The sequence below is a fragment of the Cupressus sempervirens genome, chromosome 8 (genome assembly GCF_028749045.1).
Source record: "Cupressus sempervirens isolate cs-2001-9-10 chromosome 8, ASM2874904v1, whole genome shotgun sequence".
NCBI classification, from domain to species: domain Eukaryota; kingdom Viridiplantae; phylum Streptophyta; class Pinopsida; order Cupressales; family Cupressaceae; genus Cupressus; species Cupressus sempervirens.
Window position 1 is genome coordinate 624,153,629 of NC_143125.1, and position 26,172 is coordinate 624,179,800.

At 34.5% G+C, this 26,172-nt stretch overlaps 1 protein-coding gene across 1 annotated transcript; it reads left to right on the top strand.

Moving 5' to 3' along the window:
• Positions 1-2,161: 2,161 nt before the first annotated feature.
• LOC149543991 (glutamate receptor 3.5-like) lies at positions 2,162-23,183 on the top strand. The gene is made up of 6 exons (XM_089798630.1): positions 2,162-2,788; positions 2,924-4,224; positions 4,314-4,594; positions 21,994-22,025; positions 22,130-22,542; positions 22,632-23,183. The coding sequence occupies exons 1-6, from the start codon at positions 2,500-2,502 to the stop codon at positions 23,064-23,066; spliced, it is 2,751 nt and encodes a 916-aa protein (XP_089654756.1). The 5' UTR covers positions 2,162-2,499; the 3' UTR covers positions 23,067-23,183.
• Positions 23,184-26,172: the final 2,989 nt, after the last annotated feature.

Here is a 26,172-nt window from a genome sequence, read left to right on the forward strand (position 1 = left end):
TAATGACTATGGGTAGGCTTCCCTCGTAATTGTGTGTTGTACAAATTTTTCAATTGAATATAAAAAGATTAACTATTAGTATTCAAATAAATAACTAGCAAATGACTATTAAAATATGTACAATGTTTTAGCAAATTATTAATTTTCATATTTAAATTTTAAAAGTTAATAATGCAAGAGTTAAATAAGAAAGAATGATGGTTATAAGAACATGAAGAACAATAGACTCTTTCCCTGCACATTTTTTTTTTAAATATCAAAATAAGACCAACAAAATAATCTCTATTTAAAAAGGGTTCACTAATTATAAACTAATTTTATCATTTGATGAAATTTTCTATTTTATGTTTGAAAATAAATATCTAAAATAAACTATTTTAAAAGGTTGTTTTATATCAATCACAGAAACTAGAAACTATTCAATGAGGCCTTCCAATCTAATTATATCATATAGGTGATGGTATTGGATATTTGTAGGATACATAAAATACCAAAACTATGGAAGTGTCAATCAATGTAAGATTGTCATAGTTCTATAAAATATTCTTTCTCTCATCAAATAATATTCTACACAAATTTCAAGTTCAAATCTGAAAATATCGTTGAGCAAATGACCACTAGCAATACTTGTGCCAAAACTTCTAACAAGCTTGTCAAATTGATGAATTCCCATCCCTCTACCAAGGAAAGTGAGTAAACATTTTCTCTATAAATAAATAAATGAAATAATTCCAGCTCTAGATTATCAAGATTTAATTACCCCACTACAAAAAGTATAACCATGGCTAGCAAAGCCTATTTTGGGTATGACTTAGAACCTCTAGCAAGATCTAAACTTGTGCTCACAAGCCACCATGCAATCTCCTTGTTTCCCAAGCTGCAGCTACTAGCTCTTCTCATCTTAGCTCCTCTCGGCTACTCCATGTTGAATGAATAATGATTCAAGACTCCACAAGACCCTCTACTTATAGCCAACTAAGCTACAAGTCAACCTAGTAGGTTACAAATTAAATGGACCCTTACATTAAATACATATTTGAGCCACAAGTCAACCTACAACATATATTATGTACAAAATTCTTTAGTCGGCTTACAACACCCATTAAATGCACCTAGGATAAAGATCCAAGATCAAAATAGGTCCACACATATCCCTACAATTTCTCAACATCACAATCACATGCTACACACATTAAATGCACCAAGTCGGATGAGCAAATCTGCAAGAATACCAATCAACACGCCAAATTGTCAAATGTCAGCAAAAACTCCAAGCATCGTCAAGCAACAATATATGTCAAGCACTCAACACATGTCGAGTAATGTAGAATAATTCGAGTTACATAATGTATGTCAAGCACCCAACACATGTCGAGTAATCTAGAATAAGTCGAGCTACATAGTGTATGTCAAGCTCGTATAGTTGGCCGAGGACCTTCATCAATCGAGCTCCTCGAACAATACTGCATCCATGGAACTGCCCCATAACGATCAAGCATCACCTCTTTGTCAACCGAGTCCTCCAACTCCAAGGTCAAAACAACTCCAACATGCACTATTGCCTACTTCCCTAGGTTGCTCGTGCACAAGTTGTGCTCCTTTGAAGTCAAATTAATAGTTATAATTTGTTAAGTTACACATAAGACAACCCAAAGAAATTGAAACTTGTTATATCATTTGGGATGTCTTGATGCACAAAGTTAGCTATAACAACTACGGGTAAGCTTCCCCTCATAATTGTGTGTTGTGGTATTAACAAAGTTGTACAAATTTTTTAGTTGAATATTAAAATTTTAACTATTAGAAATACAAATAAGTTGTTATTGAGAAGCCATGATAATTTGTTTTACAAAATCTTTTAGTGAGCTTTTAATTATTATATATTAGCATTTTAAAAGATATTTTAATTAAAAATCAGATAAACAAGAATTGTAGACTCTTTCTCCTACCCATTTTATTAAAAAAATGTCAAAATAAGAAAAAAGAAAAATCAGAATCACAAATCATAATCTAATTCATCATTTGGTGAAATTATATATATATATATATATATAAGTCCTTAAAATAAATTATTTTAAAAGGTAATTTTATACTGAGCGCACAAAATAGAGTACTATTTAACGACATCTTCTAATCTAATGATATTTGCTCGACGAGACAAAGGAAGTTTCTTACGATGCACAAACCACAAAAGCTGTGTCAGTGTCAGTCAATGTAAGACTGGAGGACTCCTACGAAAATTTCCTTTGTCTCGTCGAGCAATATTTCACACAAATTTCCAGTCCGAATGGAAAATTGCGCTGAGCGGACGAGCACCAGCTGTAGCCGTGCAAAAACTTCTTTAGAGACCAAAGGCTATCAAACTGACAGACTTCTCAAATTGGTGAGAATTCCCGTCCCTCTTTTGGGAAAAGTGAGCAAACATTTGCTTTATCACTAAATAAATGAAGCAATTCCAGTTCTGGATTATCCAGATTTAATTAACCCACTACAAAAAGTATGGCCATGGCCAGCAGAGCCATTTCTGGGTATGACTGTGAAGTTATGTTACAGATTGTTTTGGGTGTTCTTGTGTTATTCTGTGCGGGCTCAATGGGGAAAATGGATTTCCCATCAATAAACATAGGAGCTATAATGGCGTTGGACACAACCAGTGGAAAAATAGCGAAGACAGCTATTGAATTGGCGGCTGAAGACGTAAACAGAAACACCAGTATTCTGAATGGCACGCTCCTCAACATTGATATCCGAGACTCCACACAAGATGCACTTACAGGCGCTTCTGAAGGTAAATAACGCCTCCCATATAGATCAAATTTTGATCTTTTAGCGAAGATGAGCGTTCATTAAATTTTTCATTTCATGCGAATGAGTAAAACAGAGTACTTATAACGGGTTGCCTTTAAAATTATGGGCATTGCAGCGTTAGAACTGCTAAGAAAAGGATGTGTGAGCATAATCGGCCCGCAAACCTCCGCAGTCGCTGAGTTCGTGGCGCATTTGGGCGTTGCAGCGCGTGTTCCAGTTGTCACATTTGCTGCAACGGATCCCTCTCTGTCAATGCATCGATTCCCTTACTTCATCCGTATGACGCCCAGAGATTCAACACAAGTGAGAGCAATAGCAGAGCTCATAGATTACTACAGATGGAGGGATGTTGTTCTTGTGTACTACGTAGAATATGACTTACCCGCCCTACAGGATGCATTACGAGATGAGGGAATAACTGTTTACAAAGCACCACTGCCTCCCCCGCACGATAGCTCCACAATGCGAAGGTTTATTGAGGAAAAACTGATGACGCAGGAGTCGAGAGTATTCGTTGCGCATATGCCTCCCGAATCGGCTCTGACCCTTTTTTCAGAGGCTGACAAATTGGGAGTCACAAGCAGCGAGTATGTGTGGATCGTTACAGATGCCATCGCCTGCCTCTTGGACTCCTTCAACACTACTTCGCTCTTGTCTATGAATGGTGTCTTGGGGGTGAAAAGAAGCCTCCCACAAACCAACCAGCCGAGGGTGAATGAATTTTTTAAAAGATGGAAAGAGCTGTTTAGAGCCCAGAATCCTGAAATCCCAAATCAGCCGGAAATAAACGATCGTGGGCTTGCTGCGTATGATACAGTATGGGCAATTGCTCTTGCAATCGATCATCTGCTGGGTGTGGGATCGTTTAATGGTGATTTCTCGGAGGCCTCTAACGGGACAAAGTTTTTAAATTTCAGGGTTTTTGAGGGCGGAGATCAATTGCTGCAACAGATCCTTGAGACAAACTTTATGGGCCTGAGCGGTCCTGTTCGATTGAGTCCTAAAAGCGGCGAGATCTTGGAGTCCTCATATGATATAATCAATGTGGTAGGAAATCGTTATGAGGTAATTGGTTCATGGAGTACAGAAGCGAAGGTTTTGAAGATTTCTTCGAAACGAATTGTACACTGGGGCCGTGGATCGACAAAGCGGCCGCGTGGGTGGGCGATCACTGGACCAGGGAAGAGACTCAAAATAGGCGTGCCGTGGAATAGAGGATTTACACAATTCATCAGCGTAAAACCAGTTCATGCCCAAAATCAGACTAGCTATGAGATTACAGGATTCTGCATTGATGTGTTTGAAGCGGTACTCAAAAGATTAGATTTTGATTTACCATATGAGTTAATACCATATGGATCTGGCAATGTAACTGCAGGCTACTACGATGAACTCGTCTACCAGGTCCATCTCCAGGTGGGTCAGTTTCCTTCTTTTTCTTTCTGCGTTGTCAATCTGTATATTTTAAACGAGTGGAATGTAATGGGTGAAATGATTTCGATCAGAAATTTGATGCGGTTGTGGGAGATATAACGGTGACTTCAAATAGAAGCAAATACGTGGATTTCACACAGCCGTACACGGAGACGGGACTGATAATGGTTGTAGCGATTGCAGACGGGGGATCAAGTGAACCATGGCCCTTCCTCCGTCCTTTTACTCCGGCCATGTGGATTACTACTATCGCATTTTTCATATTCACGGGAGCAGTTGTGTGGCTTCTGGAGCACAGACGAAATAGGCAGTTCAGGGGGACGCCTCGCAAACAGGTCTTGACATTTATGTGGTACATACTTCTCATCCCCATGTGCTCTTAATTAAAATCTCTCCATCTCAAGTGTTTGGCATTAATGAACTCTTAATTAATCTTATACTCCATCGCTAAAAGATGCGTTGTCTGCAAATGCATTGGTAGGGCCATGTCTATACAGCAGAGGATTTGCACCGAACGTGACAGTTTTCCGAATTAATTAATTAATTTATAAATTGCATAACAATTGTTATGTGATTTATAAATTAATTAATTAATTCTAAAACCTGTCACTTCCGGTGCAAATCTTATGCTGTTTAGCCACGGGCCATTGGTTATACTTGGACTTGAGATTTGACTTGCAAATAAAATGTCCTTTTCATGGGGTCAACAGGGTCTTTTCCGTTAATGAATTATTTGTAGGCACGCTCTGTAGAATGTTTGAGCTATGGAAATTCAGGCATTCATGGACCACATTCATTTGTCTTGTTTGGCTTTCTATGAAGCACTCTAATCAATTATCATTTGACACGGGAACAACTTGGAACAACAAATGGGAATCTCTTTCATACTTAATTTGATCCTCCCGGCTTAAACCAGTGGCATGGACATTTAGCTTAAACTACTGAAAATTACTTGGACTGGATAGTCAAAAAAAATTGGCAGTCAAAGGGCCCTTGGTCTACTGGTGAAGTTGAATGGCTCACAAAGAGCCCACCAAGGATCAAGTCTTGCTGAGTGCAAGGTCCAAAGACATCAAAAAGGGATGAGGCCAGGATCGTGCCCTGGGCGAATTTGGTAGCGTGGATGCTCCTCAGTCCTTGGCTCTTAGCCGAAGAGGTTTCAAGCACGCGTGGGCCCGTATTGGGTACTTAAAACGTCTTTGTGGATGACCTCCATAAAAAAAAAAAATTGGCATGAGAAAAGAATAATCCAAGTACAAGTAATCCAAGGGGGCCTCAATGTCTCTTTCTTGCCAGTGATACGATCATACATGTTGTTGCACAACTCAATCAGGGAGAGATTTCTATGGCTATAAATAGATCTATAATCATACCCTTGGACTTTATCGGCTTGGCAGTACTTAAATCACTTTGGATGCTTTATAGATAATGTTTTTTTTTATTATATTTCTAGAAAGACGTGATATTACTATCAATAGTCTGAGTGTAGTTTTAGTTTTAGGGGCTTTTTGGAAGTCACCTAAGTATTATTATAGTTTAAGTATGTTTAATTAGGAAGTTTTTTTATGGTTAAACTCATTCTGCTTATAATTCTATTTGCAAACCCTTTATCAAGAGTTATGCTTTATGAAGCATTCATTAGAAAGTGCCTTACGTTCATCAACAAAATCTTCTACAAAGTTTTCAACAAAATTCTATGTATTTTTTGTATGTTGATATTATTGTTATAGGGAAAGAGTCCTAGTAAGTGAAGGAGTTTTACATTGTAGTTACCAATTTTAAAGAAGTCTTAAAAATGATAGCACATGGCTGATCATGTTTAAGTTTTTTGGTTGGTAATTGGCTCAATTTCTACATCACACATTTGTGTATGATTGCTTGGACATTTGTTTCTCAACTCTCATATGAAGACAACAAAATAATAATAATATTACTTGTAATTTGAGCTCTACAAATACTCTTCCCCTATTATCTTTTTATACAATTTTGTTCTTTTAAAATTGGTCCATTTAGTATACCTCAATCATTTTTTTCTTGGCTTTATATCTTTCAAACATTTTAAATTATAAAGAATATAATAGAATAAGATAGGATAAGTTTAACATCTATAACGTCAAATATAGTCCATGAGATGATAGACCTCGTCATTCCAACTTTTAAGCTTGGTGACTCACTACAAAGAAGCTTGATTATGAACTCTCCTTTTCTTAACCTTATTCTTTTCAAGCATACATTTTAATAGTATTCACTACATTCTTGTCCATAATATTGTAGAAAGCTTTGTAGTGTAGAAAAAAGCACTCCACAAATTCACCCATTTTGCTATATAAAAGACACAAACTCTTTCTATGATTTTGTTGCCATGTCTTTGTTGCCTTCTTGTCTATGTTTTTCAAGGTATGAACTTAGGATTGATAGCTTCAACGTTTTTTTTTAACTATGCCTAGTTACCCTCATTCTTTTTTTTTCTTACTTATCTTCTTGAATGGTTTTAAGTCCTTGTGTAGGAAGAATGAATCTTTGTGAATAAGTATCTAGTACCAATGCAATGTAGTGATGTAAAATAAATCAAGCTACCTATTGTAGATGAGAATCAACTTTGTCATTTAAACATAACTTTTTTCAATCACTGAATAAACATTTTAAATATATTGTATTGTATAATATCACAAAAGTCTTAATGTAGAATTTGTTTTAAATAAATTTTAATTTTTCCTAATAATAAAAAGCAATTAAATTGTTAAAAAGAAACTATATATATATATATATATATATATATATATATATATATATATATATATATATATATATATATATATATATATAAGGTCAAATATAGTCCATGAGATGATAGACCTCGTCATTCCAACTTTTAAGCTTGGTGACTCACTACAAAGAAACTTGATTATGAACTCTCCTTTTTTTAACCTTATTCTTTTCAAGCATACATTTTAACAGTATTCACTACATTCTTGTCCATAATATTGTAGAAAGCTTTGTAGTGTAGAAAAAAGTACTCCACAAATTCACCCATTTTGCTATATAAAAGACACAAACTCTTTCTATGATTTTGTTACCATGTCTTTGTTGCCTTCTTGTGCTATGTTTTTCAAGGTATGAACTTAGGATTGATAGCTTCAATTTTTTTGTTTAACTATGCCTAGTTACCCTCATTCTTTTTTTTGTTACTTATCTTCTTGAATGGTTTTAAGTCCTTCTGTAGGAAGAATGAATCTTTGTAAATAAGTATCTAGTACCAATGCAATTTAGTGATGTAAAATAAATCAAGCTACCTATTGTAGATGAGAATCAACTTTGTCATTTAAACATAACTTTTTTCAATCATTGAATAAACATTTTTAATATATTGTATTGTATAATATCACAAAAGTCTTAATGTAGAATTTGTTTTAAATAAATGTTAATTTTTCCTAATAATAAAAAGAAATTAAATTGTTAAAAAGAAACTATATATATATATATATATATATATATATATATATATATATATATATATATATATATATATCAAATTAACAATCAACTACAATAGTGATTGATAAAAATAAATATGAATTATGATATAAATAAAATGTAAAATTAGCACACTATGACCATGTATTTAAATATAATCCTTTCATCACCACTTCTCCTCCAAACCTACATCAAACAAGACTTTTACTTGAGAATTTCCAAAGTGTTTTCAAGCATCGAGCCACCGTATGATAGAAAATTCATTAATGAGCACTTGTACCTAAGAGAGGTTCAACGGATAAGCCGATAGCATCATTTTTTGAAACTATCATTGTATGAAATTGCATAGTATAGTAAAGGGTTAAACAAATATTTTCATCATGATAAATACTATGTTCAGATCTAGGTTTATTGATTGAGATATAGATAGAAATCTACTCATGGTATCTAAATCAAAAGGTATATTCTACCCCAACCTACAACCCTTCTTTCTTGGTTCTACTCAAATATGTGACCAGAGAAATGGAGATAGGAGAGTATCAATCATGTCAGATTATTCTCTTGGCTTAAATAGACACCACTAAGCTTTTACTTGGTGTGTATTGTTTAATCTAGAGCCCACCTCCATCCACCTTCGTCCTCCTCGTTTGTCTATTTGACAACTTGCTCCATCACATCCAATTTTATTAAATTATTTACTTTTGTTCTTATATTTAGTTAGTGTAGTATTTTATATTATATTTTTATTATAAAGTAATTTTTATATGTGATAACATTTTCAAATTAATAATATAAAATAAGTTATAAATCAAAATACAAATCAAATAGTTTTATTAACTTTACAACTTATTTTAGTAGACAATCCTACGAGATGTAAATAAGAATAGGAATCGTTCCAAAGGTTTTAGACAAATAAATGGAATATGTTGCTTATTTGATTTTTAATTCTTTTTAATAGAAAACATATTTTTGGTTCTTGCTTCTGTCATTTTCTTGTCTAGGCTCTGCTAATCAGGAAATTGAAAGAGAAAGTAGAAGAAATGTACCAATAGGAACCTTTTCAATAGTATCAAAAGCTAGGTATGTGTCTATAGTTATATATTTACAAACCTTTCTAACTGTTTGGATTGGGAACACTTTGTTGTGTGTGAGTTTTTTTATAATTCGTCAGAAAGAAATTCAGCATGGGCAACTGATATAATAAACAGAAAAAATGAAGAAATTGTTGATAAGTCGTATATTCATGTTAATTACGGTTAAGCTTTTTATGGGTTTTTTTTTCGAATTATATTATACAATATTTGTAGTCAGCATCATTTAAATGTCTAGTATTTCATTGTGTATTAACTTCTATGGATATATAATTTAAAACCCCTTCTAATACAGTGCACCTCATTAACCCAATAATTATTATTTATGTATTATTCCTATTGTGATAAGGATTATATAGAAAGAATTAATAGCATCTACATAGTTTCACAACATGTCAAATTGCAATATTGCTATCAAGATTTAACTGTGTAGTTATCGAGTCAAACTCATTGACCCATGTATCATGACTAGTGATTCACACATGAATCCATCTCTCATGAAGTATTGGGATGGGTGACCTTCATGTGTGAATCACTACTCATGATATATGGGCCAATGAGTTTGACTCAAAAACTTCATAGTTAAATCCTAATAGCAATATCACAATTTGACTTGCTATGGAAAATATCTCCTACTTATCAATTGATGAGCTTAAGGAGCTTTCTAATGAATGGTTCATAAGGCACAACACTTGGTGAAGGTTTTGCAAATGGGTTGCAAGCAGAGTGGTTTTAACCATGGATGGAACTCTGTAGTTAAGCATGATCGAGTTGGAGTAGTACTGGGATGGGTGAGCTCCTAGGAAGTCTCAGTGCTTCACCTATATGAGCATCACCTAAATCCAAATAAATGTTAAGTGTTCCATTTATTCTATGAGAGATGAATTCATGTGTGAATCACTACTCATGATTCATGGATCAATAAATTTGATTTTAAAAATACATAATTAAATCCTAATAGCAATATCACAACATAAACATTATTAAATTCTAAAATAATCAAAGTAATACACCTATACCCAAGATTCGTAACCTTAGTCCTGCAAACTGTTAAAGCTTGCAGTCTTGCCTCTTAATTCCCTGCTCTAAAATCACTACTTTTAGCTAAATATTCCTTTTGTTTCTCCTAATTTCTCTATTGAGACATTCCACAAACATCCAAAAAGTAGGCCTTGCATTGTATGGTAGACTGTCTGTAAAAGTTCTAGAATGCTAAAAATGTTAGATATAAGATTACCAATGACATCAACATCTGCTAATTAAAAAGAGTGGAAGAAAGCACGAACCCACCTATTTATCCAATAAAGGGTCAACATCCATTTTCATTTCAAACTATGTTTTATTTTGGTTGTCTCTTTAAATCTATAGCTTGCGAATTCTGATATTGTTGCTTTCAACTTTCTATTTATTGTCATGTTCTAATGCAGCATTAGAAGCCGTAGTACTTTGTTGTTAAGTGGGCTTTATTATCTTATCTTTACTAATTTGTAGATAAAGATTTTAACGTATCATTAAAAAAATTTGATAAAATCATGTTCAATGAAACAGATGATTAAGAAACAAATTATACACATACATCAAATTGTCTTGTTCTAATGGAGTCTCAAACCTATTTGTTTCTCACCATCATTCTTTGTTTTCCTTTTAAGCTTTATCCCTTTTGCTTTGTAGATAAAGAATACCCATCAGTACTTTAAAAAAAATGGATCATCACATTCAATCAAGCAAATGATTAAGAACCAAATCATAGACTTACATTAATTTCATATAGATCATGCATATCTTAAATATAATTATTTAAAAGATGTTTAATAATATCAATTTAATAAAATTAAATAAGTATTCACTTATTATGTGAAGAATCATCAAATTTATGTTTTTTTTTTAAGTTTATAAAATTACAATTGACTAATAATTATCATTATGATTACACCAGTCCACGCTGTAAATTTACAAATGATATCAAATAATGACCCAAAAAAGTGTCAAATAATCAACTTCAAATTCTAAGAATCTCAATAAAATTTGATGGTTTTAAAAAAAATCAGACACTGCACTCCTAAACGTGTCAAGACATTGGTTTTCTGTTGATCTATATATATGATTTAGGCATCCACCTTTTCTTACATGTTTCAAAAAGATTAATGTGATATAGGCATCTATTTTGTTTTTCTTACAATTCCATTAACCTAAGAGGATTGAATAGTAATAATATACAAATTCAAATTTGAAAATGTTTGACTAGCATGGAGAAATGTAAAACTTGTTTTAACTTTGCATGAAGTTTAAACTTGATGAGTCAAAATGTGATAAAATGTTCAAATGGGATGCCTTTATTTATCTTTCAAAATTCAATCTACGACTACATTTTGTTACGACTGTTCAGTTTTCTCTTCCATATTTCAACAAGAACACCTTTTAAATCATATCTACTTAATACCTTGCATATTGAGATGACTAGGGACACCACAAAATTGGAATGTTGCCAGGCAAATTTCACAGCAACGGGCATAGCTACTTCAAAATGTGTATAATTTCTATAAAATTCAAAAGGATAAAAAAATGCTTCTTAGCCAAAGCTTTACAGAAAAGAATACATCCTGAGCTACATGGGTATATATGACAATTTCTATATGTACAAACTATACAGGTTACAAAAAAATCCAGACATGTTGATACTTTTGTTCTGATTCAGAAGAAGAATGCCGAACTATGAAATTTAGTTCAAGAACCTACTTGATATCTAAGGCTGAAGGTCATTTGACTCTGTTTATATCTAAACTCCACATTTGTATCCATGGATGGCAAGACAATGAATAATTTATTGGCTTCTTCTCTAGAGGTACATAGCTTCTACCTTGGGATTTGCCTCCAGAATCTGTACTTCTCAATGCCGCGGGAAGTTTTCCTATCATCAATCATTTCATGTTTGTTGTGCAATTCACCTAAGTCGTTTCTCTTATTTCTCCCTATGAACCCAAGAATATAATTTCGATTGTTTTAAATCTCACATCAGAAAATTGTATGCACATAACCCACCTCCTTTTGCAATCCTGGAGGATCTCCTGGAAGTTTCTGAACCATTAACTGTAGCCATATTCTTATCTCTTCCTCGCAACCACTTGAAACCCTTTTTGAAAGACTGAATAAAAGCATTGAGGTCCTGTGGATTACTGCCATGAGATGTTAAAGAACTGGAAGCCATTTCTTGCTCCTCGAAATCTGGTGCCCTGCACTCTGAAAAAGTTCTCAATAAGATTGGGGAATGGAGAGAAATGTTCCATCGCTCAGAATTGATTGTTGGGTCGAAATGAGTCTGGGAAACACTCGTCAATTCTTAATCAGATTCAGCTCCTGCAACTCTGCTTGAACCCATTAAGGTTCGAAGCTCGGGCTGAATCAGGAGATAGGAGATAGGGGAACATCTTAGGGAATCAACCTGGCAACTTTTCGGAGACTAAGGGCCAGGTCGTCCTGGAAATAAGCCTACGCAGATGACAAAGAAGAGTACAGGCCCTGGCGTCGAGGGACCACCCAAAATCTCATTTCATATAAAAAACACAATTTATGTATTTTTGCCAACAAAATAATAAATACGTCCAAAGGACCATCAAATATTATCCCTCATGGGGCACATCATCATTTGGGAACTGTAGTTGCCCTCTTTCCCATGCCTTTTGCAATTTGCACGTGCGTTGATTGTCCCCTTCAGTGATTGCAGAGAACCCCGAACTAGTTACCAGCAGCGTAAAGCGGTCAACCACTGGAGTGTTCTTGCAGATGACTTAGTTTATGGAATTAAGCTAGTCCCGTAATTCTGGGAGCTCCAGGCACTTGTTGGTTGCGTGGCTCGGATAGTCTCGCTGCATGGCACGGTGAAGCGAAAGATTTGCAATTTTGACCACTTTTGTAGCAAATAATCGAAACAGGTTTTTAACTTTGGCTCCATTTCTTCTAAAAATTTGAAACGGTCAAATAGGAGCACCTTCCTCTCAAATGGAACATTTAACATATGAAATGCATGCAAATCTCGTCAATAAGCTGTAGATGAGAACCGGCACTGTGCACCTAGGCAATTGGAATAGGGTTTAGTTTGTTTTGTACTAGATGCTTATTACAAATTTTGGGAAAAATGGCAGGATTCTATTGAAGATAACTGACTTAGTTGTTGTAAGGACCGGAATCCAAAACAATTGCCACATAAACAAACAATCTCAAGATGCTGGACAATATGCAGAAAAAAAAAAATTTTGAAAAGTCAAAAGTCAATTTTATTCACATAAATATATAATTCAATATCCCTTTTTTAGATGGAAAATCTATACACATCGACAAATAGTCAAGAATAATTGGAATCACGATCATTAATACATGTCACCATTGTCTCTAAATACACTTGATAATACAAGCCGACCACATATTGACCATATGCAAAACAAAGTATAAATGCTAGAAATGAATCAGGTGAACATGACATTTTGTCAGAACTATGTTGACCTACATGTCAAACATGAATGTATCATCAGTACATCATATGATATCTAGCATATATAACATAAATCATATAATATAGCATGCCATTGAACCTTAGTGTTCATGTGCATGAAATCTCATCTCCGAGCCATCAGAACTATGTCCATCAGCTATCATGAGATGGAAGAGTGGTCCAGGTGCTTTTACCACCCAACCATGGAATGGTTAGCTCCTCGAGGTTCTTCGGTTAAGGAGAACTACCCGACCCTAGCACGAAAAGGCTAGTAGCTCAACACAATTGGATCGGAAAGATCTGGTGCAGCCTATTGGCCTAATATACTTACACATATGCTTAGTAGAAACATACACAAGGATGTGGAAGAGGGAAAACAACATAATATAACCAATGCATCTCAATCCTATGCATAAATGTTTTACCGAGCTTGGCCAAACATCATGAACCAGTTTAATGTAAAAGACTGGTAGGTAATTTATAAGGAAAATTCAATTCAAACTTTCTTTAATTACCCTTCTCTTTGATCCCACATTCAGCACCCATTCCTACTTTTCTCTTTTACTATTTGCATTATAAAAAAATATGAGATTATCATCTATTTACAAGTTTGTAATAAATAATGTCAATTTAATCACAAACATATAATTAAATAATATTTTCTCAACTATTTAACAAAAAGGCTTTCACAATTTCTACATCTTTTCTTAAATGTCAAAATGACCATAAATTCTACTGGCACTATTGAAAATTCCTCTAATCTAAAAAAACTAGTTTAAAGAATATCGAGAAGTTACTTATTCTAAAACAGATGATATTCCAGAAAATTTTAGAATGTTTTTCTGAAGTCTAAAATTGTGCTTAACTGTAAATAACTACTTAAGAACCGCTACCAGGGTTTAATTCTAAATTTAATTTAACTACAAAACATACAAAACGGTGGTTAAATTTTCTAATGAATAAATTCATATTTCTATTAAATCTTTGGAGCATCACTATATGCTACTGATTTAGAACCAATGCAAATTGAGAGCAAAAAAAATGTGCCAAACTCATCTCCATCTACAACAAATTTAAGAAGCACGTTAAATCTTTCTAGATTGAGTAGATAAAGAGCTATGAAATTAGATCAACTTGTGTTCATCTAATAATAAGTAGAAGAAGAGAATATAATCCTTCAGAATTGTGCAAATTATTAACAATAATAGTACAGCCATCTTTGTCTTTGTTTGCATAAAGTGCAGATTTCTATTATTTAGGTAGATTTCTATTATTTACAGCAGACCCAATTTCATGTAAATCATTAGTTTTGCAGAGGAGAAATGGTTACATGCTAGCTGGAGATGGGCTAACATTTTTTTTTCATAGATCCTCCATATATTGATGGAGTAGCAATCACGGCTCATTTTATAACAAAAGCCAAACTAAAATATAGAAATAACCATTACTCCCTTACCATTCCTGTCAAACTGTTACTGGCATGTACAGCCAAAAACCAAAAGATTTAAAATTGGATACTAGTTATTGTTTAGATCTATTTCCTAACATTTTCATGTCCTTCTAAACAACGAACAGCAAAACATGAACTGGCTATAATTATTCTAAAGTTCATTCAAGGAAAATAAACAGCAAAACATGAACGAGCTATAGGAAACAAGGAAAATAAACAACAAAACATGAACTGGGTATAATTAGTCTAAAGTTCATTCACCATATATATTTTGTTCTACAGATTTAAAAATGTTAGAAATGCTTGGCGATAAGTATATAAGAAGCATGATAATAATTACTAAGACGTTTTGCAGAGGCTCTTCTTTCACATAAGCTACACACAGAAACATAAAAACAGAGAGGAACTTGATGAATAGATTTATTTGCTTCCTCTCACCAAAGCTCCTGCCTCTATTGTTTGTCCTCCTTTCTCTTGTGGAATTTAGAAGAATATAACCTTCTCTAATTATCCCCTACATTTTCTTCTTGACTTCTCCCCTTTCTACTCAATGCCCCCTCCTCTTAACAGAACCAAAAAAAATGTCCTCCTTGCATGCATCCCCTCATTGTGCAGATTTTTTTTGTAAAACTCAGCCCTTCCTTTCCTTTTTCAGCGTGTCTTCTTTCCCTCTTATCAAAAAAAATGTCCCCCTTTGTTTTTTATCAAAAAGAAAACGTCTGCCTTTTTTTTCCTTCAAAAAAGTCCTTTTGCCCAAGAAAAAAACAGCAACTTCTATTATTATTATAATATTTTTATTGCCAGCTAATGTTATGGAGGAATAATCAATTTGGGAATTATTAATTAATCTCTTGTAATTACCAAGGAAATAAATTAAGAGCATAATACTTATTTTATATCTAAATTATAATATTTCTAAGAACTAATTTTTAATCATTCATTTTTTTTCTTTCATTTACACCACATTATCATAAACAAAACATTTAATCCATCTAGATTAATTAAAATTCAAGTAATTAATTTAAATTCAAATAAATTTAAATTAATTGGGCAGAATGAAGAAATCAAGAAGCAAGTTCAAGAGCTCGTCAAGAAAGGAGTTATCCGTCCTAGTACTTCTCCTTGTGGTTCTCCTATTGTGTTGGTTCCAAAGAAAGATGGGACTTGGAGAATGTGTATTGACTACAGGGATTTGAACAAGATAACGGTAAAGAACAGGTACCCTCTTCCTAGAATTGATGATTTACTTGATCAGTTGAAACATGCAATTTATTTCACTAAGCTAGACTTACGTAGCGGATATCATCAGATAAGAATAGCAGAAAATGATATTTGGAAAACTGCTTTTAAGACAAAACAGGGACTTTATGAGTGGTTGGTTATGCCATTTGGGCTTTGTTTCATGAGAGTCATGAATGATGTCTTTCATCCTTTTATTGATGATTTTTTCATTGTCTATTTAGATGATATTCTTGAATTTAGTAAGTCTTGGGATGATCATGTAATTCATGTAAAAAAAGTACTTGATGTATTGAGAAAAGAAAAACTCTATGTAAAGATGTCAAAATGTGAATTTGCAAAGACATCCTTAGTGTACTTAGGCTATTTCGTAGGAAATGGTCAATTGAAAGTAGACCCTACGAAGGTTGAATGTATTGTAAAATGGCCTAAACCAAGTGCAGTTACAGAAGTCAGGAGCTTTTTAGGTGCAGTTCAGTACTAGAGAAAGTTCATTGCAAACTTCTCTTATATTGCATCACCGTTGCACGCATTGACCAGTACCAAGGCAACTTTGCAGTTGGGAGGTCCACAATAGAAGGCTTTCGACACTTTGAAGGAAAAGTTGAGCACCGCACCAGTTCTGGCTTTACCAGATTTACATCAACCGTTTGAGATTGAGACAGATGCAAGCGGGCTTGCCATGGGAGTTGTACTCATGCAAGGAGGTAAACCAGTTTGCTACCACTCTGAAACTTTTTCATGAGCAGTAAGTAACTATCCTACTTATGATAAGGAACTTTATGCTTTAGTTCAGAGTGTTAAAAAATGGAAGCACTACTTAATGGGAAAGGAAACTATAATCCACACTGATCACCAGCCACTACAATATTTGCACTCACAATCTAAGTTGCGACAGAGTAGGCATTTTAGGTGGATGGGTTTTCTACAATAGTTTCATTTGGTAATTAAGTATAAAAAGGGTTCCCATAAAAAAGTAGCAGATATGCTCTCTAGGCCTCCTGTTAAGAATGCTTTGATAATCCTTCAAAATAGTTCTATGGTTCATGAAATTTTTTAGAAACAATATGCTAATGATGAGGACTTTAAGGATATCTATGCATCTTTAATCCAAGGTAAACATGTGGAAGAGAAAGATTACTATGTGCAGGATAATTTGTTGTACCACTTGGGAAAACTATGCATTCCTAAAGATGAACAGGCACATGTAATCCGTGAAGCACACACCTCTTTGATTACAGGGAATTTTGGGGTAAGTAAGACATTAGCCCAATTACAAAAATATTATTACTGGCCTCGTATGCAGGAAACTGTCACCAAGTATATAAAAGGATGTGTCATGTGTGCAACCAGCAAGCCAAGTAATAAGAAATTGGGTTTGTACACGCCATTACCTATACCATCTCGTCCATAGGAAAGTGTGTCTATGGACTTTATGGGGGGTTTACCTATGTCTAGGAAGGGTCATGATTATTTTTATGTAGTAGTTGATCGGTTCAGCAAAATATGTATTTTAATGCCTTGAAAAAAGTAGGTCACTACTGAACTGACTGCTCATTTGTACTTTCAAAATGTATGGGTTCATTTTGGATTACCTACTTCTATTGTATCAGATCGAGATTCTCGATTCTTAGGGGAATTTTGGTCATCTTTGTGGGGACTCATGGATACCAAGCTGAAGAAGAGTATAGCCTTCCATCCACAAACCGATGGACAGACAAAGCTAGTGAACAGGACAGTTGTGCATCTGCTTAGAGGTTACTGTAGCAAGCATCCTAAGTTGTGGGATGAAAGTCTTCACTATGTGCAACACGCTTACAACCATGCAACACACTCTGCTACAAAGAGGTCTCCTTTTGAGACTTGCTTCGGTTATTTGCCAAAAACACCAATGGATTTTTCTTTTGGAAAGGACGATATCATCGATGGACACCATGATGCGGAAAGGGCTTTGAAGTTCATCCAGAAGGTCCAAGCAATCCATGAGGCAGTAGAAGCACAGTTGGAGCAAAGCCAAGCAAAATACAAGGCTCGCCATGATAAGCATCGCATTGATCATCAGTTCCAAGTTGGTGATAGAGTTTGGTTACATATCAGTAAGGAAAGAATGCAAGGTGAAGGAAGGAAGCTCAAGCCTATCAGGTATGGTCCTTTTGAAATCCTGGAAAAGATTGGTACTAATGCCTTCCACCTTAATCTTCCTCCATACATGCAAATTTACTCAGTTGTCAATGTTGAGAATCTAAAGTTGTATGAGCCTCCAATGATCTTGGATGAAGACATCAGTATTCAAGTTCCATCAGTTGATGATCTTTCACCAGATTTTATGACAGAATTGCCAGAAGATGTCATCCTAGACAATAATGTCAGAACTTCACGAAGAGGACCAGTTAAATACCTCCGAGTGGGATTGAAGGGGATGCATTCAAGCAAGGCAAGATGGATGAGATTGGTAAAGTGAGGGAGAAATACCCTCACCTTCTTTCAGAGTAATCCAAACTTTTGGTGGTCTGGAAGCTTCTCAGTGGGGAGGCTTGATCCGAGGGATATTTTCACCAAAAATTGAAGTATCTCCAAAACTCCAATAAATGGCATAAGTTTTAAGTCCTCAGAATTCTTTACTCAATGCAACTCGAATGAGCGAAAAAGGAGTTCGTATGCAAAAGTTATAGCCAGTCAAAGTTTGATCAAACCAAGTACAGAGGTCATCTCAAAAGTGGTCAACAATGGGTTTCAAATTGAAGATCTCGTCAAGAGCTTTCCAGCAGCGTTCGTTTCGTCAAAAATGGAGTTCCTATGCGAAAGATATGTTCGATTGAAGTTTGAGGTGGAAAAATAATAATAATAATAATTAAAAAAAACAAAAAATAAAATAAAATAATAAATATTTGATAGCGGCGCCAGGTTTTGAACCCATGACCTCCAGCCCCTAAAATCTAGCCGGTGGCCATTACACCACCGACAACCATTTGAAACATATGCAACCAATGTTTGTTTTATTGTTTTAAACGCTGCTAAATTGGGCTAAAAGCCAAAGGCCGGTGCGGTGGTTGGAACCACTGACCTCCCTCTCTCATGCGCATCCTCAAAATGCTCATTACCATTGCGCCACATGAGCGGCTTGTGATATTATTAGCGCAAATTTTATTTAAAGTGTATCAAAGCTCGATTCCCTCTTGTCTAAGTAAAGGCAATTAGTAAATAAGGACAAATTTATAAAATAGAAATAAGTCTCATTCCGAGGAGAGACTGTTGTAAGAGTCTAAATATATTTTGCCCTATTATTAGGCTTTTTTTTGTATAAAAAGAGGGGTTAGGGGCCTTTTGAAGGCATGAAAATGAAGGGAGAAATTATGTAAATGGTGAGAGAGAGTTTGTCTATGTGGAGACTTAGTGATTTTTCCTACACATAGAGGAATTTTGTTGCGTGTGCTTGAAGGGAATTGTCACAAATCACTTGTATTGATTTATTGGAGTTAATCGGATAGGTCCCCCTATTGGAGCTAGACCCGGAGATGTAGTCCTTCCCAGACGAACTCCAAAATCAAATGTGTTGTGTCTCTCTCTCTTTCTATCATCTCATTCTGTGTTTTCTTATTTGCAATTACGTTAATTTTGCTTTATTAAAGCTTTAAAATTAACTTTATGTAATTGATTAGCATTCTCTGTAATAGTCCTAGATCCTAGAAATTAGATCAATTATTTAGGAAGATTTATGTTATTTATAGCAGACCCGATTTCATGTAAATCATTAGTTTTGTAGAGGAGAAATGGTTACATGCTAGCTGGAGATGGGCTAACATTTTTTTTCATAGATCCTCCATATATTGATGGAGCGGGAATCACATCTCATTGTATAACAAAAGCCAAACAAAAATACAAAAATAACCATTACTCCCTTACGATTCCCATCAAACTATTACTGGCATGTACAACCAAAAACCAAAAGATATAAAATTAGATAATAGTTATTGTAGACCTATTTCCTAACATTTTCATTTCCCTCTAAACAGTGAATAGCAAAACATGAACCAGCTATAATTATTCTAAAGTTCATTCGAGGAAAATAAGAAAAATAAACAGCAAAATATGAACTGGCTATAGGAAACAAGGAAAATAAACAGCAAAACATGAACTGGCTATAGGAAACAAGGAAAATAAATAGCAAAACATGAACTAGCTATAATTAGTCTAAAGTTCATTCACCATATATATTTTGTTCTACAGATTTAAAAATGTTAGAAATGCTTGGCGATAAGTATATAAGAAGCATGATAATAATTACTAAGATGTTTTGCAGAGGCTCTTCTTTCACATAAGCTACACACAAAAAGATAAAAACAGAGAGGAACCTGATGAATAGATTTATTTGCTTCCTCTCACCAAAGCTCCTGCCTCTATTGTTTGTCCTCCTTTCTCCTGTAGAATTTAGAAGAATGTAATCTTCTCTGTTTTATCCCCTACATTTTCTTCTTGCCTTCTCCCCTTTCTACTCAACACCCCCTCCTCTTAACAAAACCAAAAAAAATGTCCTCCTTGCATGCATCCCCTCACCATGCAGATTTTTTTTGAAACTCAGCGCTTCCTTTCCTTTTTCAACATGTCTTCTTTCCCTCTTATCAAAAAAAGCGTCGCCCTTTTTTTTTATCAAAAAGAAAACGTCTACCTTTTTTTTCCTTCAAAAAACGTCCTTTTGCCCAAGAAAAAAATAGCAACTTCTATTATTATTATTATATTTTTATTACCAGCTAATGTTATGGAGGAATAATCAATTTGGGAATTATTAATTAATCCCTTGTAATTACCAAGGAAATAAATTAATAGCATAATACTTATTTTATATCTAAATTATAATATTTCTAAGAACTAATTTTTAATCATTCATTTTTTTTCTTTCATTTACGCCACATTTATCATAAACAAAACATTTAATCCATCTAGATTAATTAAAATTCAAATAAAAACAATTGTGTGTGTGTGTGTGTGTGTGTGTGTGAGACTACACCATAAAATTCCTTACTAGCCCCACCAAGGAGCTAAACTCTTCTACCTCAACCACCCTTCCGCCTTTAGTACCTGCACACTCACAAACTCGACATCACCCAAATGTGTTAGTAATGTCATCATCTTAATAAATAATAATATCTTAAATTCTAATTTTAAAACATCCAATCATACATTATCAAATATAAACATATATATGAAATAACGATTTTAACCTTCATGTCGAAATCTCATAAGCTCAACATATTGCGTCCATTCTAATGATTATTAAATTAAATTATCCATCTAATAATATCAACAATAAAAGTTTTAGAGTACTCAACATGAGTCCTACATAGTCAAACATAGTCTTAGTCAAAAGGTCAATCACATAATAAGTCCGTATAAAAAGTATGTCGAAATTTGAGTCGTGCAATTGCCTTTTAATTGCGTGAGACAACTGACTGTACGAGACACAAGAAAATAGTTATTTTAAAGCTATCACTCCATAGGAGAAGCCTATCGACTTAATTATATTGCTTCGTGGAACGCGATGTAGTTGGCATAATCTAGGCCGTCAATACTTCCTCCATTGACAGTCAAATTGCCGTGTCGCATACTCTATCGAGTTCGCCGACAATTCTTCTGCTTCGAGACTGTGATTTCAGTCGAAGGTGAAGAAGAATTATAAGTGGAAAGCGACAATGAGACTGCAGCCTCACTAAACATTCATCAATCTGAATTTTAAAATTCGGTAGTCGACAATCTCCAATGCAAAAATATTTCCTTTATCTTAACTTTTTCATATGAATTTCAGTTATTCTTAAAATACTGTAATCGACAATCTCCATTGCAAATTTTTCATAAAAATTGCAGATATTCTTAAGATTAAATTTGGAAAGGATAAGGGAACAAGAAATAAATTTCAAGGTTTGTATACTAAAAACATTTGAAGCCTATCTTTATAACATACGAGACAGCAATCATCAGATTTGTTGTGATTGAACTATTTCATTTGTATTTTGCAGGTTTTCCTTTTCCACGCTCTTCACTACACAAAGTAACAACATTCTCTCCCTTTCCACTCTATTATAACTACATATAACCAAGCTAAAGTCCAATTTACACTCCTAAAACCTAAAACAAACATTGCTGATTTTGCAGCGGAGAAGATTGTAAGCAGTCTGGGCAGAGCCGTGGTTATAATTTGGCTGTTCGTAGTTTTGGTGTTAGTATCTAGTTACACTGCCAGCCTGTCTTCCATGCTCACTGTCAGACAAATTGTACCAAAAGTTGAAAGCATTGATACTCTCATCACGCAGAACCTGCCAATCGGGTACCCACAGGGAGCTTTCATAGGCAACTATTTGGAACAGCAGCTCTGCGTGAAGAAAAACTTACTTCACCCATATTCATCCGTACAAGACTACGCCACTGCACTTTCAAAGGGCCCCAACAATGGAGGAGTCGCCGCCATATTTGACGAGGAAACAGTTGCCCAAAACTTATTTCTCTCAACAAGATGCAGTGCCTTCTCCAAAGTTGGCCCCACTTACAGAACTGGAGGCTTTGCATTCGTATGTCTCTAAACTTGCCTCTAAAATATCTCAGATTCCTCCTCTAATTTAGAGATCAATAAATGATTGACTCAAATTGTGTCTTGCAGCTGTTTTCAAAGGGATCTCCGCTGGTCTCAGACATTTCCAAGGCTATTTTAAATCTTTCAGAAAGCAGAGAGATGCGAGAAATTCGGAAGAGGTGGTTCAACTCAAGTGAAAGCAAATGCAATGTGGAATCTGGTGGAGTGGAATCGGCGAGATTGAGCTTCAGCAACTTTTGGGTTTTATTTTTGCTGACTGGTGGAGTATCATTTCTCACCCTGGTTTACTATCTGTGTCGCCTGCTTTACCGATTTGTGTACAGATATGAGAATTCATCTCATGGTAAATCCATCTCTACCCGATTGCGTACATTTGCGAGTTACGCAGACCAGAAGGACATCCCACCGCCAAAAAGAAAGAGATGTGATTTTGTCGTTTGCTCAAATGGAACCGCTAAATCTGCCTCCCTTGAGTTTAAAAGAGCATCAGTACATGATTAACGAGTTTAACTCTAGCTGATTTCAGGTTTTAGACGCAAAGCTGCTAAATGTAGAAGTTATTTTATCAATACTTTGTAATCTTAATGCAGATCTTAGCTCCCCTCTTTCTTGGTTTTATTTTAGTTTAGTGTAACTGGTTATCTGTTTTATTTCTTTCGATTGAAAAGAGTTCAGACCTATAAAAGAGGTTTTTGAAATTTAAGGAATGAATGAAGCTAGATACATTTGAAGAATTTTTTCTTAGAAAATCTCCAATATCTTCCTTTAAAATAAGATCTAGATTGGTGATCCTAATAAAAGAAAGCAGAGAAGGTTGTGAAGCTGGTCGGATCTTTACAATCATGTGAAAAATGTTACCAACATTATGTGAATGGTTTGGTCAAGCTTCTGGCTATTCGCACAATAGAATCTGTGGCACGGGAAGATTAAGTTATAGAGAGAAGTTTTGCTGTTTGATTTTTTTATTTTTTATTTTTGGGTGTGGAGGGGAAAGGCGGCGATTCTAAGTGGTTGCTATATTTTTTCAGGACTGTTGAGTTTGAGTATAAAGACGAGTTATTATTTTGCATGGTAGAATAATTGACCTATTATTATGTCAAAAAAATATAAAAAGGTGTGATATTTTAGTGCTATTAGTCAAACTAAATGATAGATTGGGAGCATCGGCTATTCCCATATGATCATCAACCCACAATACTGGTTGGCCTATTGGTGACAAGTCTAGTTGGCTTTCTTCATCCAAAGGTTTCTTTTGGTTTGTACAGGCAATATCTTTATGGAGAGAGGAAAAAGGGAAAAGGAGAAGGAGGACAATGTTGATGTTTGATCACTTCTAGATCCATAGCCCATTCAAGGGTCTGGTTGGGGAGATAAGAGAGATGATTCAGATACTTTGCCTCTATTTGTGACTGCTCTAGTGGCTTGAGAGTGCTCCTCATTTAGGGCTTGGCCCTTATTATTGTCAACTTGTTGGTTATATTTTTTATTAAATAGGCAGTGCAAGGGCCTTGATCCTACATAGAGTCACATTACAATATTATGTTGCAAACAAGAACAAGAACAGCAACAAGTAGCAACACATGAAGAACAACCTAACTACTTCAAAATATCAAAAACAAGGAAAAGGAAAACCCAACTATAAAAGCCATAGTCAAAGAACCACTTTAAGTTATAATTCTAAGTTTAATACTATTAACCATTTAATTGTTGTTCACAACAAGGAAGTCTATCTTCTCAATACCAAACTGAGTGTGAATCTCTCGTGTGACAATAGTGGGAAACCAAAATAAAATAAAGTAGTTAATTAAAATCATTAATGTTTAAGCTTAAAAACCAAAAATAGTATGAAAAGAAGAGCAGCACACAATCATTAAGTTTTGATAACAACCCCTCAAATCTTGGTGAGGCCACTAAGGTCCTTCATCTAGGTCTCCAACTCTCTCTCTTTGTTGTCAAATTTTTCGAGCTAAATCTTGCCCATTTTTTCATGTGTTTCTTAATTCTACACATTCCAGTAATTACATCCACCATTGAGTTCTCAATGAGGTCTCGAACAAATTGTAGATGGAAGACACCACCTTATTCAAGTCATCGACGGAGATTATCAAAGGGACAACCTTCTCTAACGTGGAAATCATGTTGAGGAGGGCATTTAAATAACCTTTAATAGTGTCCATATGTAACCTCCATCCTCACTAGTAGTGTTCATACGATTCTCAACTTTAGCCTTATTAGGTGACTCAACCTAAATATCACCCAAGTTCACACCTATATGAATGTGATGGCATTAAAATCACCATCCATACTAGTATATTGATCTGCAAAATCTTGGATAATGTTCGATAGATTAGACAATAAATTTTGCTTATCTAATGTGGAAGAAGGTCCATCAATAATGAGAATATTGAAGATCAACTCAAAATACTCTATTTTAAACTGGATATTATTTATGGTTTAAGGTGGTCTTAGGTCCATACACATTGAGAATATTTAAGGTCAACCAAAATTATTTCTCATGAACAAGGTGGTTTTGTACTAGGTCAAGAAATTATGTAAGGTGCACTTGTAGCCCATGAAGTTCTATATTACATCAATGCAAATCAAACATCATCTTTTTTAGTTAAACTGGACATGATAAAGGCCTATGATAAACTGAATTGGTCATTTCTATTCAAAGTTCTTCATAAATTTGGCTTTGTTGAAAACTAGTGCAAATGGATCAGGGAATGTCTATCGATTCATTCTTCTTAGACATCATCAATGGCATGCAGGTTGGTTTCTTTTCATCTAATCAAGGATTTAGAAAAGGAAACCCTTTGTCCCCTTCTTTATTTATGATCATGGTAGAGGCATCTAGCATAATCATTTAGGCATTATAGAGTAGATGGTTTGGTGCACGCATTGATTGTATCAAAGAATTTTACATTTTCAAAACAAATGAGGATGTATAAAAGAATTTTTTTTGTAAATTTTCAGATTGCCTCAAGAATCTCTACCATTTACATATCTTGGCATTCCTTTCTTGGTGAGTTCTAAAAAGTCTTCATATTGAAAATCCATTATAGATAGAATCATGAGCAAGATTTTTGCATGGAAAACATGTTAGATGTCCTTGTTAGGCAAAATTCTTCTAATTAAAGTAGTCTATCTACAATCCCAAACAACTATATATTCTTAGCTTTAAAAGCCCCCAAAAGTATAGTTCAACAAATTGAAAAGTTGATTAGGGATTTCATCTTGAAGGTAAATTTGGTTGAGGAAAAAAATACTATTAGTTTCACTAAGTGATATGACTACATCTTAAGGTACTAGATGAGTAGGTCCCAAAGAATTGACAAAAACAAATAAGCCATTTGGTGGGAATTATTTGGAAAATCTATTGAAATCAAATAAATAAACGGTGTCAAATTATGCAAGCAAAGTACTTGGACTCTTTTGATATGTTATGGATTATTAGCATCTTAGACCCACCCTCTAGGTCAACAATATGGGAATTTATGATTTCCTCTAGAGATGTAATTATAAATTATGTGTCCTGGGAGGTGAAGAATGATAAAAACATATCATTTTGGGAAGATTTGTGGAATGGTCTCCCTCTCCTAATCCT